The 15,325-nt window shown below is 38.8% G+C and overlaps 1 protein-coding gene across 2 annotated transcripts in view; it reads left to right on the top strand.

Moving 5' to 3' along the window:
* BRD8 (bromodomain containing 8) overlaps window positions 1-15,301 on the top strand; it is a 29,968-nt gene extending 14,667 nt beyond the window's left edge. The window contains exons 17-27 of one of the 2 annotated variants that reach the window (XM_052642725.1): window positions 131-199; window positions 1,148-1,325; window positions 3,485-3,589; window positions 4,066-4,110; window positions 8,625-8,900; window positions 9,699-9,965; window positions 10,585-10,742; window positions 13,089-13,178; window positions 13,277-13,345; window positions 14,554-14,731; window positions 15,251-15,301. In XM_052642725.1, the coding sequence (XP_052498685.1) occupies window positions 131-199; window positions 1,148-1,325; window positions 3,485-3,589; window positions 4,066-4,110; window positions 8,625-8,900; window positions 9,699-9,965; window positions 10,585-10,742; window positions 13,089-13,178; window positions 13,277-13,345; window positions 14,554-14,731; window positions 15,251-15,301 (1,486 nt within the window). Of the gene's footprint in view, window positions 1-130; window positions 200-1,147; window positions 1,326-3,484; window positions 3,590-4,065; window positions 4,111-5,692; window positions 6,075-8,624; window positions 8,901-9,698; window positions 9,966-10,584; window positions 10,743-13,088; window positions 13,179-13,276; window positions 13,346-14,553; window positions 14,732-15,250 lie in introns of those variants that run through there. The other variant, XM_052642726.1, reaches the window with a different exon arrangement.
* The last annotated feature ends 24 nt before the right edge of the window (window positions 15,302-15,325 follow it).

Below are 15,325 nucleotides of genomic sequence, written 5' to 3'. Positions count from 1 at the left end.
AAAGTCTAAATAGGCTTATATATGATTGATAGTGTTGGCTCTTAAAACCTTCAGCCCTTTAGATCAAGTTCCATTACTTGAGCTTCTTGGAGGAAAAGTCAGTAATTGGCACCAAATTCTTTTTGGACAGGTATGCCAATGTCTTCCTCCAGCCTGTTACAGATGACATAGCACCTGGCTACCACAGCATTGTACAGAGGTAAGCCATGACCCATTCAGCCTACTGTCTTGGCCTGAACTTTTCCAGTCTTAGTGGACTTTTCTATAGACAGAAAGTTTAAAGCAAATTTTATTTGATGTAAGGATGACAGAATACTAAACTAATTATTTCATTGACTGGATCATTGAGTCTAAAAAGAATTAACCCCCTTTATTACCTTTCTCAATACTTATTTGACTGACTTTTTGTTTTTATGTTAAGTACTTGTTTGGGGTTTAAGTACTTGTTTTCAGTTCAGTTCAGTCGCTCAGTCGTGTCCGACTCTTTGCGACCCCATGAATCGCAGCACTCCAGGCCTCCCTGTCCATCACCAAATCCCGGAGTTCACTCAGACTCGCGTCCATTGAGTCAGTGATGCCATCCAGCCATCTCATCCTCTGTCGTCCCCTTCTTCTGCCCCCAATCCCTCCCAGCATCAAAGTCTTTTCCAGTGAGTCAACTCTTTGCATGAGGTGGCCAAGGTACTGGAGTTTCACCTTCAGCATCTTTCCTTCCAAAGAAATCCCAGGGCTGATCTCCTTCAGAATGGACTGGTTGGATCTCCTTGCAGTCCAAGGGACTCTCAAGAGTCTTCTCCAACACCACAGTTCAAAAGCATCAATTCTTCGGCGCTCAGGCTTCTTCACAGTCCAACTCTCACATCCATACATGACCACAGGAAAAACCATAGCCTTGACTAGACGGACCTTAGTTGGCAAAGTAATGTCTCTGCTTTTGAATATGCTATCTAGGTTGGTCATAACTTTTCTTCCAAGGAGTAAGCGTCTTTTAATTTCATGGCTGCAATCACCAGGGCTTTATATTTGAGTCCTGGCAGCTGGGACTGAAAGTATATATTAGGAAGTGTATGTGGTAATAACATATTCAAAGATCCTATTGAGTCCTCTTTCCCTCTCTGCTGCCATTTTCCCCTGCTCTGTTTTTTAGGCCTATGGATTTGTCAACTATTAAGAAAAACATTGAAAATGGACTGATCCGCAGCACAGCTGAATTTCAGCGTGACATTATGCTGATGTTCCAGAATGCTGTGATGTATAATAGCTCAGACCACGATGTCTATCATATGGCAGTAGAAATGCAACGAGATGTTTTGGAGCAGATCCAGGTACTTTGAGTATCCTGAGTGTTTTAAATTATTCAAGAGAAGGATTTATGTTGATATTGGGAAGGGGTGCTGGGATTTTTACTTGGAATAGCCATCAGGAACACAGTTACAATTTTCTTCTTGCTGTATTTATGTTGGTTTTCTCATGTTGGTTTGCTAAACGAGTTGTGAGGAAATATTCTACCTTTCTTGGGCATATATCAATAAAATTTTTACAAAATGGTGAATGTATATTTTTAAGTGACATAAAGTATGTACATGGTAGACAGCCTTTTTCATTGCAGGGAACCTACGTTTATTCTGTAGTTGCATTACCAGGTACCCTTTGGGTATTGAGCTTAAAAGGATGTTGTCTGTCTCTACAGAAAGATAGTGATTAGAGTCTAGTGATTACTTAAGTTGCTTCAGTTCATCTAGTTTTATTCTCTCATTTTCTTTCTTAGAGCATATAGATTTGTTTTTAAGGATTTTTAAAAATTGAAGTATATAGTTAATTTACAGTGTTGTGTTAGTCTCAAGTGGACAGCAGATTGATTCGGTTATATATATATATAATTAGTTTGGTGCAAAAGTAATTGCAGTTTTGCATTATTGAACTTTGCCATTTGATATTGGAATACATTCTTAAATTTGTTAAATAAATGTGGTTATGTTATACATCATTTTAATGCACGTTTCTTGCTTTTTTTTTTTTTGCTAATGACATTACTTGCCGTGTGTTTTATATTTATTTTAGACTATGGAAATGATGTTAGACAAAAAGCAAATTCAAGCGATTTTCTTATTTGAGTTCAAAATAGGTCGTAAGGCAGCAGAGACAATTTACAACCTCAACAACGCATTTGCCCCAAGAATTGCTAATAAACAGTGCAGTGGTGGTTCAAGAAGTTTTGCAAAGGAGATGAGAGCCTTGAAGATGAGGAGCTTAGTGGCTGGCCAGTGAAAGTTGACAATGACCAATTGAGAGCCATCATCGAAGCTAATTCTCTTACAACTACGCGAGAAGTTGCCAAAGAACTCAATGTCAACCATTCTATGGTTGTTCAGAATTTGAAGCAAATTGGAAAGGTGAAAAAGCTTGATAAGTGGGTGCCTCCTGAGCTGACCACAAATCAAAAAAATCATTTTGAAGTGTTGTCTTCTCTTATTCCACACAACAACAGCAGACCATTTCTTGATTGGATTGTGGCATGTGATGAAAAGTGGATTTTATACAACAGCAGGCGACAGCCAGCTCAGTGGCTGGACTAAGAAGAAGCTCCAAAGCACCTCTCAAAGCTGAACTCGCACCAAAAACAGGTCATGGTCACTGCTTGGTGGTCTGCTACCGGTCTGATCCACCACAGCTTTCTGAATCCCTGTGAAACCATTACGTCTGAGAAGTACGCTCAGCAGATCGATGAGATGCACCAAAAATTGTAACTCCTGCAACTGGCATTGGTCAATAGAAAGGGCCCAGTTCTTATCCATGACAACACCCAACTGCAGATCACACAACCACCACTTCAAAAGTTGAATGAATTGGGCTATGAAGTTTTGCCTCATTTGCCATATTCTCCTGACCTCTCACCAACTTATTACCACTTCTTCAAGCATCTCAACAACTTTTTGTAGGGAAAATGCTTCTACAACCAGTAGGAGGCAGAAAATGCTCTCCGAGAGTTTGTTGAATCCCAAAGCATGAGTTTTTATGCTACAGAAATAAACTTTATTTCTCATTGGCAAAAATGTGTTGATTGTAATGGTTCCTATTTTGATCAATAAAGATGTATTTGAGCCTGGTTATAATGATTTAAAATTCATGGTCTGAAACCACAATTACGTTTGCACCAACCTAATATATATGTTCTTTTTCAAATTCTTTTCCATTATAGGTTATTGTAAGATAACTAAGTATGGTTCCGTGTTTTATACAGTTAGAGCATAGAGATTTTGATGCTGTATTGTAGCAACAACAAAAACTTAGAGCCATTTGGCATTTTCTGATTGTTTATCATACCCAAGAATTAAAACCTAATGTGCTAAACTTCTAATTAGTAGATGTATTTGAATGGTGTTTGCAGAATGGTGCCATAGTCCTATTTACAAAGCCTAAGGTGTCTTCGTTCTTCCCTGATGGATCAGGTCTCTAGGGCCAACTCTGTTTCTTCTCCCTACAGCAATTCCTGGCCACACAGTTGATTATGCAAACCTCTGAGTCTGGGATCAGTGCTAAAAGTCTTCGAGGCAGAGATTCTACCCGCAAACAGGATGCCTCAGAGAAGGTGAGGAGACCAAGGAAGAGCATGTGTGCCGGTGTTCCAGTGATAGAAGTCTGAAGCATCCAGGGAACCTTATGTTACTACTTGGTACTGCCAGGCTTCTACATTCCAGTGGTATACAGACATCAAGATCTTAAAATGGTAGTTGTTTGCTCCCATCAAACATTGAAGAAACCTGCCGTGACTGAAAGACACAGTCACATAGGAGAAATTGTGGGCTGAGTGAATGAATTATTATCTCCTCTGGAAGAGTGCTCACAAGTTGGGAGAAATGACTTAGCTTGTAGCATTTGGGGACCATCAGTTCCTATTCCAGAGGCATAATGGCCAGATTGCTTTTGGATCTCTTTCCTCTTATTCTTGAGTTTTAAAATTTTGTCTTTGTGTGCGTGGTGCTTGTGTCTCTGTCCTGAGGTTTGGGTTGCTTGCAGCTGAGAGTTTCTGTGGAACCTGATCAGTGTTTGTTTGTCCTCTAACAGGACAGTGTCCCCATGGGCTCTCCTGCCTTCCTTCTCTCTCTCTTTGTAAGTATTGAATGCTGCAAGGGGTGGTGTTGCCACAAAGATTCTCAGCTCTTGCTGGGGGTGGGTGGCAGAGGGAAATCCAACGTGCAGACTGTGGCAATGTCTCAAACTTCTGTTTATTCAAGTCATCAAATAAGAAACTGCCTCTTCTGCATTCCTGTCTTTCTGCATGTGTGTGTGTGTGGGCTGGGTAGGGACTGTTTCAAGACTTCACTAAGCTGAAATGAGGTATTCTTGGTAAGGATCTAGGATGCACCTGCTCCTCATTTCTTGACTTCACCTTTTGACAGTTCTTTTTTTTTTAATAAATAGAATTGCTCAGAGCAGCAGCTGCTAACTGGCATTTAAAAAGATACTCTGCGCATGGGTTTTTTTTTTTTTTCTTTTCCTCTAATAATAAGTTGCAAGAGTGATGCCTGATACATAAACATCCAGTAAAATTTAAGATAAAGATCTCAGTAACAATGACCCCTACCTTTAGTAGTGGCTGGTGGAATTAGAGATAAGCTTAATAAAGCTAACCTAAAGACTTCTTTCTTTTCCTCTCTGATTTGAACAAACCTTTGACTGTGTTCATTACGAGGCACTGATTCATGATATAATGAAGGGATATCAGCCTAGAAAACCATATGATTTTAAAACTCACTGAATTTTTTCTTGGAGCTTTGTTTTCCTCATCTGTGTGATGGAGATAATATTAACCTACCTCACAGGGATGTTGTGAGGATAAAATGAAATAATAGGTGTGAAACTGGCTTGAAAAAAAAAATTAAAATGTTCTACAAATGCAAGGGTGTTATTTTTATACTTAATGTTGTCTCAGAGGCAGCTTGTGTTCATGAGCTCTAAGAAGTCCTTGCATATTAGAAATGTAAAAATGGCCTGGCGCAGCTGAAGTGTTCACTAGCTCATCTTACCTACAGGCCTCAGCCTGTACAACAGACAGAACACTGTAGTCTCCATTCTTTCTTACTGGCCTGCAACAGTGACTGTGTCCCGAACCAATTGACTGGTTGTTGCAAGGCTGGTTAATAGAATCTTTTATCTATTGAAGACAGCAAAGTATTGCACAAGAGGAAGGAGCTGGGCTGCAGGGAGAGAGCAGCAGATGGAAAGAAGCTTTCTGATTGTCCTGATCTCATGGAAAACAACTCAGGAGGTGCTAGGGAACTAGTGCCAGGGTCAGTCTGCAGGAAAGGCCTTTCTTATAGGGATCAACAGCTGGACAGGTATGTTAGCCAAGAATCTCACTATCCACTGCCCTTTCTGGCTCTCACACCCATCTTTTACTCTTGTTTCTTTGCACATCATTTGGGGCCTGGGTGGGATGACTCAGTCATTCTGTGGGACCCCAGGGCAGGAGCAAGGTACTCTGTCCTTTATTTCTTCTCACACACTACTCAAAGGTGCTTTTTAGCCCGCTCTGTGGAAGGACAGATAAATGCCCCTCATTCCCTGGATTTTTCTGTTGATTCTCCTCCCTCTTTCCTCCTAAAACCAAATCCCCAGCATACTTGTTGCACCTCTCTTACATCATAGGTAACTCATTCACACTCCCTTTCTTTATCTGCCTGTCATCTAGGATGGGGGAACCAGGGGGCGCCGCTGTGCCATTGAAGCAGATATGAAGATGAAAAAGTGAAGCCTCAGAGTATCTGCATTGAGCTGAACCTGAAACAGAAGTAAAGATAATGCTTGGGCTTGTGGCCCAGTTTCAGAAGTTGAAGTTACAGAAGAGGAGGTGCCTGGGCCACATGACATACTGGGAAAATCTCTCTCAGAGAGTTGGAGTAGCACAATTGCCTGTTTTAGGGCAAAAATCATGGTCTGTGTTAATATCCTAATGTGTTGCTAGCAGATTGTAGCTAGTTTGTACTGTCTTGTGTACAGACTTTAAAAACAAAAACCTGTGAAATGTGTATGTACACAATAAACTCTGAAAGATAAGAAAACTCTAGCCTTTGTTGTGTTCTTAGAGTATGTGAGTGGGAGTGTGAAACTTAGGATTTGTTCTGCATGATAACTAATCATTTATGGAATGAGATTGTTAGAGGGGGAAAGTGGTCTTATAATATGAACTGTTCTACTACAGGTCAGAGTTTGTAATATTTAAAAGTATTGCATTATGTAGTCAGGACTGTCTTACTCAGCTTTTCTTGAATGATTGGGAAAACAAGGTTTTCAGTGTTCTGTTCATGGCATTGTTTAAAGAAGATTAAAGCATGAATACAGATACCATTTTTATCCTCAGCATTTATTCTATTTATTGCTATCTTTGCAGGTGGTATCTTATTTAGTTTCAGCTGCACTGGGTCATTGTTGCTTTGTGTGGGTTTTCTCTAATTGCGGAGAGTGGGGGCTTCTCATTTTGGTGGCTTCGCCTTGTTCTAGGCATGCGGGCTCCAGTAGTTGTGGCTTGAGGGTTCCAGAGTGCAGGCTCAGTAGTTATGGCGCACAAGCTCAATTGCTCCTTGGCATGTGGGGTCTTCTGGACCCAGGGATCAAACCTTGTGTCCCCTGCAGTGGCAGGTGGGTTTTTATCCACTGTGCCTCCAGGGAAGTCTTGTAGGTGGTATATCTTGAATAGTATATTGTTATTTTTCTATATATTTCTATGTGTAGGATTCTTGTATATTTTAGAATTCATAACATTACTATTTGAAGATTTAACTCAGTAATCAAATTTATCACCTGAGTTTATTCCAACTTTTGTTCCTAAATAAAAATTAGATAAAAAATTAGTGAAATGAAGTATTTGTGAGCTTTTTATTAAAAACAGTTGGAGATTCATAGGGTATATCTAGTATTTTGAGCATTCTTGAGAAAGATATGGAACTTTATGATTGGAAATCATAGATCTTTTTTTGGCTTAAATAATAATATAAAGCTGGTTAGAATGCTAAGGACATAGAAGATATACATCTTTGTGAGTGATAGAAAGTTCAGTCAATCCAGGAGTTAGAAAACTTTAATTACAGTATATTTCCAAAGCGATATACAAACATGTATGTGATATAAGTCCTAAAAGTTGGGGAAGTTTGTGGAGGAGGAGGTCCATTAAAGGACACAGATTTTGGGTTGGTAGAGAATGTGATTCATAAGCTTAAGCAAGCTAAATTAAGGTAGAGGCATCTGAGGTGGGAATAAGAAGAAGACTAAGGATTGTATTAAGGAATAGTGAATTACAGGAACCAGGATAAAGGGACAAAATTGCGCTTGATTTATGGAGGACTTTGACAGACTGAGAAATTTATATTTGAGGTATCTATTGTAAAGCATTAAATAGGGAGACTATTTGTTCAGAGCAGGTTGGATTAAAAATAGAGAAACTGACCAGGAGGCTATTACATTTATTCAGGAATAAAGGATGGGCAGTGAGAAAAATTACTGTGAAAGAAAATTGGGAAGTGGACTTGTTTAATGAAAGTAAAAGAAGACTCAAAACAGGACTAAGGAAATAGTGATGGTAGGCATAAGGAATTTAGGGAGAGCAAATGGTTGCGGGGTGGGGGGCCTTCCTTTATAGCTCAGTTGGTAGAGTATCTGCCTGCAATATAGGAGACCACAGTTCAATTCCTGGGTCAGGAAGATCCCCTGGAGAAAGAGATAGGCTACCCACTCCAGTATACTGGCCTGAAGAATTCATGGACTGTATAGTCCATGGGCTCACAAAGAGTCAGACACAATTGAACGACTTTCACGTGGTTTGTGAGATGTTCAGAAAAGTGATGTTTTAGAAGAGTTGAAGGAGATGGTAGGGCACCTGAAGGGAATCGGCCTTTGGGTACATGGAGAAATGAGGCAAGAATGCATACAAAAAGTAAAAGTGGAGAGATTTGGAAGCCACCTTAATAAAGATGAAAGTTGAAATCTCAAAATAGCTACATTTCTTTTTTTTAAGACACAGTAAGGAAGCAGAGGCCCAAACAAGAACATAGAAAGTTGTAAAGGGAGAGCACAAAGTGGTAAGAAAACCAGGAGTGCAGTGTAATGAAAGCAAGGAAAGCTATTTTAAAAACTTGATGTTGCAGTTCTGTTTCTGAGAAGTGAAAGCTGAATGTCACTAGAAGGATGCTGCAGGTAATTGTAAAACATGCTTTGAGGATTTAATGGTTGATAGGTTAAAAATGTCTATAATGCTGAGGAAAATACCCCATGTGCATCTGATTTGTTGCCTTGCAATTGAGTTTAAGGTGATTTGGGATAGAGGAGTTCAGCTAGCTATGCTCCAGTTTTTTCTCTTCTTTCAGAGTATGAGGAAGTCTTAAGAACAAATACTTACTGGGTAGTATTTGTATTGTACTGTTTGACATAGGGCTTTTTCTTTATTCCCAATAACAGATCACTTTTTTCTCCTGATGTCTCCCTTCAGCTAGATATTACTCTTCCTAATGATGAGTAGAAAAAAATTTCTGACCCGTTACTTTTCTACCAAAGTTGGGAGATGGAAATGCCATAGAAATACTGATTTGAGTGTATGTAATGCATTTTTTTTTCTGTGTATTCATTTACAGATGGGGCATGACTGGGGTTGGTTGGATTCTGAACAAGACTATCCCAATGACTCTGAGTTGAGCAATGACTGCAGGTCCCTCTTCAGCTCATGGGACTCCAGTTTTGATCTTGATCTGGGCAGCTGGAGGGAAACTGAGAAGCCAGGGGCTGAGGAACTAGAGGAAAGCAGCCCAGGGAGAGAAGCTAGTGAGCTGCTTGTGAGGGACGGAGGCAGTGAGGAATCTCAGGAAGAGGCAGAGCAAGTCAGCCGCCAGAACCTCCTCTTTCTTTCTGAGGTAATGGGGAGCCATTATTTCCAAAGGTGGAAGTCTCAACTTCCTAAGAGAATGCTTACCCATACATATTTCTACCACTCTGTATATTGTTTACCAAAATATATATAAGGTCTATGTTGGCAGGAATTGAGCTGATTGCTATGTCTCTTGCACTTGGTGCTGATAAAAAACATGTCCCAGATATGTACTTTTTGACAATGTTCTAAGAGCCCAGTCATTACGAGCCTAAATCATAGGAATTTCTGTATGTAGGACTGTCTTAGGAGGATCCTTGCAATTCATTCTTTCATACTCACGTGAGGTGACACTTGCCCAGACTCCCCTTTAAGTTTATAATGTTAAGACTTCTGGGCAGTATTTTGCAGTGTTTTTATTTCCCTGGTTAAGGGCTGAGGACCAGGAATAAACAGAACTGGACAGAGAGTTTATGTGGCAACTATACACATTTAGGAGAACCTAGGTCAAGATCAGTAAAAATCTAGTTTGTGGCAGAGTTTTCAGCAGTTTTTTAGATAGTCATTATCAGTTGATTAGAGTTGACACTTGGGATGGAAAATTAGAACTTAAGCTTCTTGAGGCAAGAATCCTGTCTATCTTGTTTACTGTTAAGTCCCTACCAACTAGCCCAGTGCCTATGTATATAAGATATTTGACAAATTTAAAAAGACTGAATGAATCAATTAACCCTACCATTTCAGACTTAGTCGCAGTGGCAGCATAATGATGTGGCATTATTAATATGTAGATGATCATTTCCACTGATGTTCTTATACATCTGACAATAAACTATGGTTGCAGGTAGCTTATTTAATGGAGCCGTTGTGCATTAGCAGCAAAGAATCAAGTGAAGGCTGCTGCCCTTCATCTGGTACCAGACAAGAGGCAAGGGAAATTGACGCTACTGAAGGAAAGGGGGAGCCCTACAGAGAACCTAAAGAACTTTCAGCCAAGGAAGACCACTTAGTCGCTGAGAAGTCATCACTGGGAGAAAATGGAAGGCCAGAGGTGACTCCACCTCCCTCAGATATTTCAGCACTTCAGGAACAATCCGTAGAGAGCAAAGAGGTATAAGTGAATAACTTAAACCAGCTGTCTGATCGGTCCTGTGCACAGACAGGCAGAGCAGAATGTTTAGAGCACATAGGCTGACTCCGGAGTTCAATTACTTGGGTCTTAAATCGTGGTTTTAGCATCAGCTATGTAGGCTTAGGCATGTTAGTGAATATTTTAGAACCTCAGTTTTCTCTGCTGAAATGAAGTAATAGTGTTCTGTCTCAGGTGTGCTGTGAGGATTAGATGAATAATTCATGTGCAGCACTTAGCACAGTACCTGGCTCATAGTAAGCCGTCAGTAAAAGAATGCCATTATCATTAATATAATCTGACCAGCTAGAGTGGTTAGCTCCAGGGCAACAAGTAATGACAGTTTTAAAAGAAAACAGCATCTATGTAGACTTGAGTATATTGCTTTTTCATTTCTTGTGGGGCTATAGAGTCAGAGTTCTCTAAGAGTTCTCCATTGCATTAGGTCTAGCTAAACCACCTTTTTCTAACTTATTCTATAACTTTATTAACTGACCTCTTCTTACCTTAAGATCAGCCTTCTTTTACCCCATGAAAGAAAAATTACCTTGAAGATAGTAAATACCTTTCTAAACTTTGCTTTGTTTCTTGGCATTCCCAGGGGGGAGTTCAGCAAGAATCCAAAGAGGAGGACCAGGGTGAAGGGTATGTGTCAGAAATGGAGGACCAGCGTTCTTCAGGTGAGTGTGATGATGGCTGCAGCACCCAGGAGACTCCTCTGGTGGATATCCTTTTCAGTTGTGCTACCTCCTCAAAGCTGTAAGTATAGATTTTTATCCAAGATTGTTAGGATTCATACTTTTACTTGTCTTTATGCCTATTTGAATTTGTTGCCATGAGCATTGATTACTTTTGTAATTTGAAAAATAGAGTTGGAAAACACTAGAAATAGAATTAAATACAATTCTACTATACTGTTTCATCAACATTAAGAATTTCTTTCATAAGTAATGCTTGTCTCTATGTGTATTCAGGAAATATTGATGAGTCAGCTTGTCACTCAAATCTAATATATAAACTGTACTTTTAAAAATACTAAAACATCTCTTATTAACTTGAAGTTAAAAAGTGTTTCTAAGATATTATGTCCCTTGTTACTTTTTATCACAGGTCTTGGGAAATTGTTTATAATTTTTTTTAGCATAAAATAACTCTAAGGCCACAGAGCACGTTTTAGAATGTTAATTTTTTTTCAGTGAAGTGAATTTCTTTTTAAATCAGAAAAACAAGGTATTTCTAGTTTTGGTAACAAATAGTTCCTCTTCTGGGCCTAGTCTGGTGTCTATGTATTGAGAGAAGATAGCACGAACTGTTTTTTCTTCTTCACTACATCCTAGATCCATCCACATTATCTGTGGTAAGGCAAACCAATAATTATTTTAGCCTAAGGTCTACCACTGAACCATGCATATATATTCTTGTAAATAGTAGATTTCAAATTTTTGTTACACAAATAGAATACCGCTAAAAACCTAGATGTTGAAGAATTACTTCCTTTGCTTTTCTATAATTGCCTTTGTAAGTATGAGCAGGTGGCATGTGATGACTATCCCCCAAACAGGAAATTGCTAATCTGGGACGTTTTTTCTCATGACATGTCAGCATCTTGAAATGCAAACTCCACACTCTTATCTTAGAATTTAGGTTAAACATAAAATCTTTATTAGAAAGCTGTAGATACTAGTAATTGAGTCTTCTTGACTAGATAGCTTAAGGGGAAACAGGTATTTGAGTTCAGTGTTGTCATTGTGGAAGCTTAAAACTACTTTGGAAGATAGACATTCCCTTGGTCCCTCTCTTTTGGCTTCTTCCTTAGTCTGTACGGACTCTCACAGTAAAGTAGAACTTTTGGAGTACCACTGTTAAGTCTGCAGGTCCTTTTTACTCCCACAATTTTACTTGTAGTTGCTTGGCATGCATTCCCAAATAGATGGAAATAAAGGTAAGCAAGGGGTTGTTTCTTAAAATATTGCAAAGGTGATTGATTATGAAGTTATCGAGCTTATCATAGTACATTTTACATAATGGAAACTTAATATCTCTTTTGTGGATATATGAACAAAACTCTTTCAGAACTAGGGACTTATTGTTTATTCTGGCTGACTGACCAGAAACAAAGGAAGAGGTTTGCTTTGGGCTTTAAATGTCTTGTTCTTGTAGGGTTCTGGGCTTAAGGATAAATTGATTTTTGTGGTATATAATTTAGATACAAGTGAGATAGTGCATCATGAAAATGAATTGTTATATGGAGTTGTTCAAACTGAAGAAAGATGAAATATGAGTTGTGTTCAAATGGATGCACACAATATGGTACATAAAGCAAAACGAGGGTGTAAAACCTTATGTGTGAAGAGAGTCCGTTTAGACAGAGTAAGGCAGTTTATAAAGTATGAAGTGTAACATGATATTTAACTTTGGAGTAAATAGAAAACTTGCCAACTGGGAAAACTATAAAATGAAATAAAACGAGCAGTTGTACCTCTAAAGAAAAAACTAAATAAATTAGGCAGTTTAGCCCAGAGAAGGAAGGACCATGAGGAGAAATGAATTTGTCTTGGTATTTTAAAGTTACTATACAGAAAAGAAAATGAAACAGAAAAATATTTAAATTGTATAGCATTCAGGTGAAGTTTGAGAGAATTCCTTGGGATATGAAACCAAGTTTTTTCCCCCACTATGGAAACATGGGAGAAATACTTATTACTGTGACATATTTCTGTATAAAAAGAGGACCAGATTCATGTATCAAATACTCCTTTGAGCACTTAATATGTGCCAGGAACTTGGGAGACATCAGTAAACAAAGACTACACTCATAGACCAGTTGTTTAGAGTCATAGGTGCTGAAGTACAAGATTGCAAAAGGCACAGGCAGTTGCTTATAAGAATGTTACAACTTCATTTGCTAGTAGTGATCAGTAGAGAATACTTATAGTCTAGGGTCCTTTATGGAAGCCTTAAATATGTTTTCATTCCTGTGATGTTATTTCCTTCAGATGTTAGCTAGGGGCACTATGTTTTGGGGAAAAGTCATTGCTCATCTAGGGGGACCAGAACACCATATGTGAAATTACTGTTTCTTTTCTGTCCTATTTTATCCCGTAGGTCTGATCTATGCCATGGTGATCCTGTTCAGGATCACTTGCTATTTAAGAAGACTCTCCTGCCAGTCTGGAAGATGATAGCCAGTCACAGGTAGGACTCCAAGCCACTCTGGAAATTCATAACCACTCTTCTCATTTAGGGTGACTTTCTACAGTTTCTTCATTCTCTCTGGATTTGTCCTTTATCAGGTTCAGCAGTCCGTTTCTGAAGCCTGTGTCAGAAAGGCAGGCCCCAGGATACAAGGATGTGGTGAAAAGGTCAGTGGAAAAGGGGTCAAGAAAGGTTGGTTGCTTTTATATCTGTCTTTTCATACTTTATTTTGCATCTGTTAGATTATTTCCTTATTTCATTTACATTACTTAAGCTCAAGATATATTTTATAGCTGAATAAGTTCATAAAGTTATGATAAGCTCAGTCTTTATTTGAGAATGTAAGGAACAACAGGATAAAGAGGCTTTTTTTCATTATTGACTTTTCAGTAATATGATCCGTTTGTTATAATCTTACATTAGCCTTTGGTAGTTTTTGACACTTATTTTGGAGGAAAACTTTGAAAGGAAAACTGTATTCCTTCAGGCAGTTACAAGTATGCAAGGCAAAGATGGTAATCCAAATGGATTTTACAAACACTGGTTGATTGCAGTATTTTGGATTTTTATATCATGGTTCATCTAAAATGCTATCATAAACTAGTGTGTCAATGTATAAAAGATCATAAAAGAACCTTTGGAGACAGACTCCTTAATTCTGTAGATGGGAAAACTAAGACTCAGAGGTGATCATCACTTGTCTGTGATGAAAAGTGAATAGCAGAGCGAAAACTAAACTGGAGTCTTACTTACCTCCCAGTTCAGTCCTCTTTCTACTCTGCTGTGTCTTCTTTTATACATCCACTCTCTATTATGTCCCGTTATATAATATTTATCTTAATATTCATTTTGTCTTCATGAAAGGAGAAAAAACTCTGAGATTTTGATTATATAGTAAAAACTGTTGATTAAATACCTAGTGTATGACTACACATTGTAAACCGTCAATAACTCCCGTGTGACAAATTGGAGCTTTTTACAACTTTGATACCACCAACTGTAAAATGTAATGGCTGGTCGTATGGGCTCTGGAGTCAGGCTGCTTCTGAATTAGAATCTAAGTTGTGTGACTTTGGGCAAGTACCTAACTTCTTTAGATCTCAATTTTCTCATTGCCAATTGTGATCATGGTACTTACCATATAGGTTTATTGAGAGGATTAAGTGAGTTAATACAGAAAATACCTAGTATAGCACTCGACTTATTGTAAGCAGTCGTTATGTTAGCTGCTATTGCTATTTTTTATCTAATGGGGATTGTTATCTTTACTACTTTTTTCATTAAGAGCTGGTTAGTTTTTCAAGAAAGCATGTTAGGTCACCACATGTTCCACATGAAGGTTTGATTTCCTCTGGTTTCTCTTGGCCACCTGTAGACCCATGGACTTAACTAGCCTGAAAAGGAATCTGTCCAAGGGACGGATTCGCACCATGGCTCAGTTCCAGCGGGACCTGATGCTGATGTTCCAAAATGCTGTGATGTACAATGACTCTGATCATCACGTATACCATATGGCTATGGAGATGCAGCGAGAAGTCTTGGAGCAGATTCAGGTACTGCAGGTAGAGAGCTGCAAGAAAAAGGAGTGTAGTTTCTAGAATCTTTAGAAAGTCTTGTGAGAATAAGGGTGATGTTGAAATGACCTTGTTCTCCCAGAGTTTATGTTTAGAGGTGATTCAAGGCCCTGAAGGGTTGACATTGTAACTGCTCCTCTGTGGAACCAGCTTTAATAGATGGTGAAGTAAAATACTCTAGGTGACCTGGGGATAGATAAGGAAGTAATGGGTGCATCTACTTCCAGAGCCTAAAGTCAGAGGGCTAAACATGAACACCTGAGGCTGGAGTCACTGTCCATTTTTTGACACTATGTTGGTATTAATATATGTCCACATTGTCCCATCTGTAGAAGATAAGATATGGTAGCCAGAAGACATTTGAGGGTTTGTTTTTTGGGCAGCATCTTATTGATACTTTAAAGAAAAAAACATGGTTGAATCTCTGCAGAGAAAGAAATAAAATTGCATTCAAACCTCCATAAAGATTCATAGCTGCTATCTGCCTTGACCCTGTAGGTGCTGAGTATTTGGTTAGACAAAAGAAGAGACTTAAATAGTCTGGAATGAAAACTAACCAACCCTATGGATGAT

This window comes from Budorcas taxicolor, chromosome 7, assembly GCF_023091745.1.
Source record: "Budorcas taxicolor isolate Tak-1 chromosome 7, Takin1.1, whole genome shotgun sequence".
Lineage (NCBI taxonomy): Eukaryota > Metazoa > Chordata > Mammalia > Artiodactyla > Bovidae > Budorcas > Budorcas taxicolor.
The sequence above is the reverse complement of the archived record's forward strand: the minus strand, read 5'-3'. Positions and strand labels throughout refer to the sequence as shown.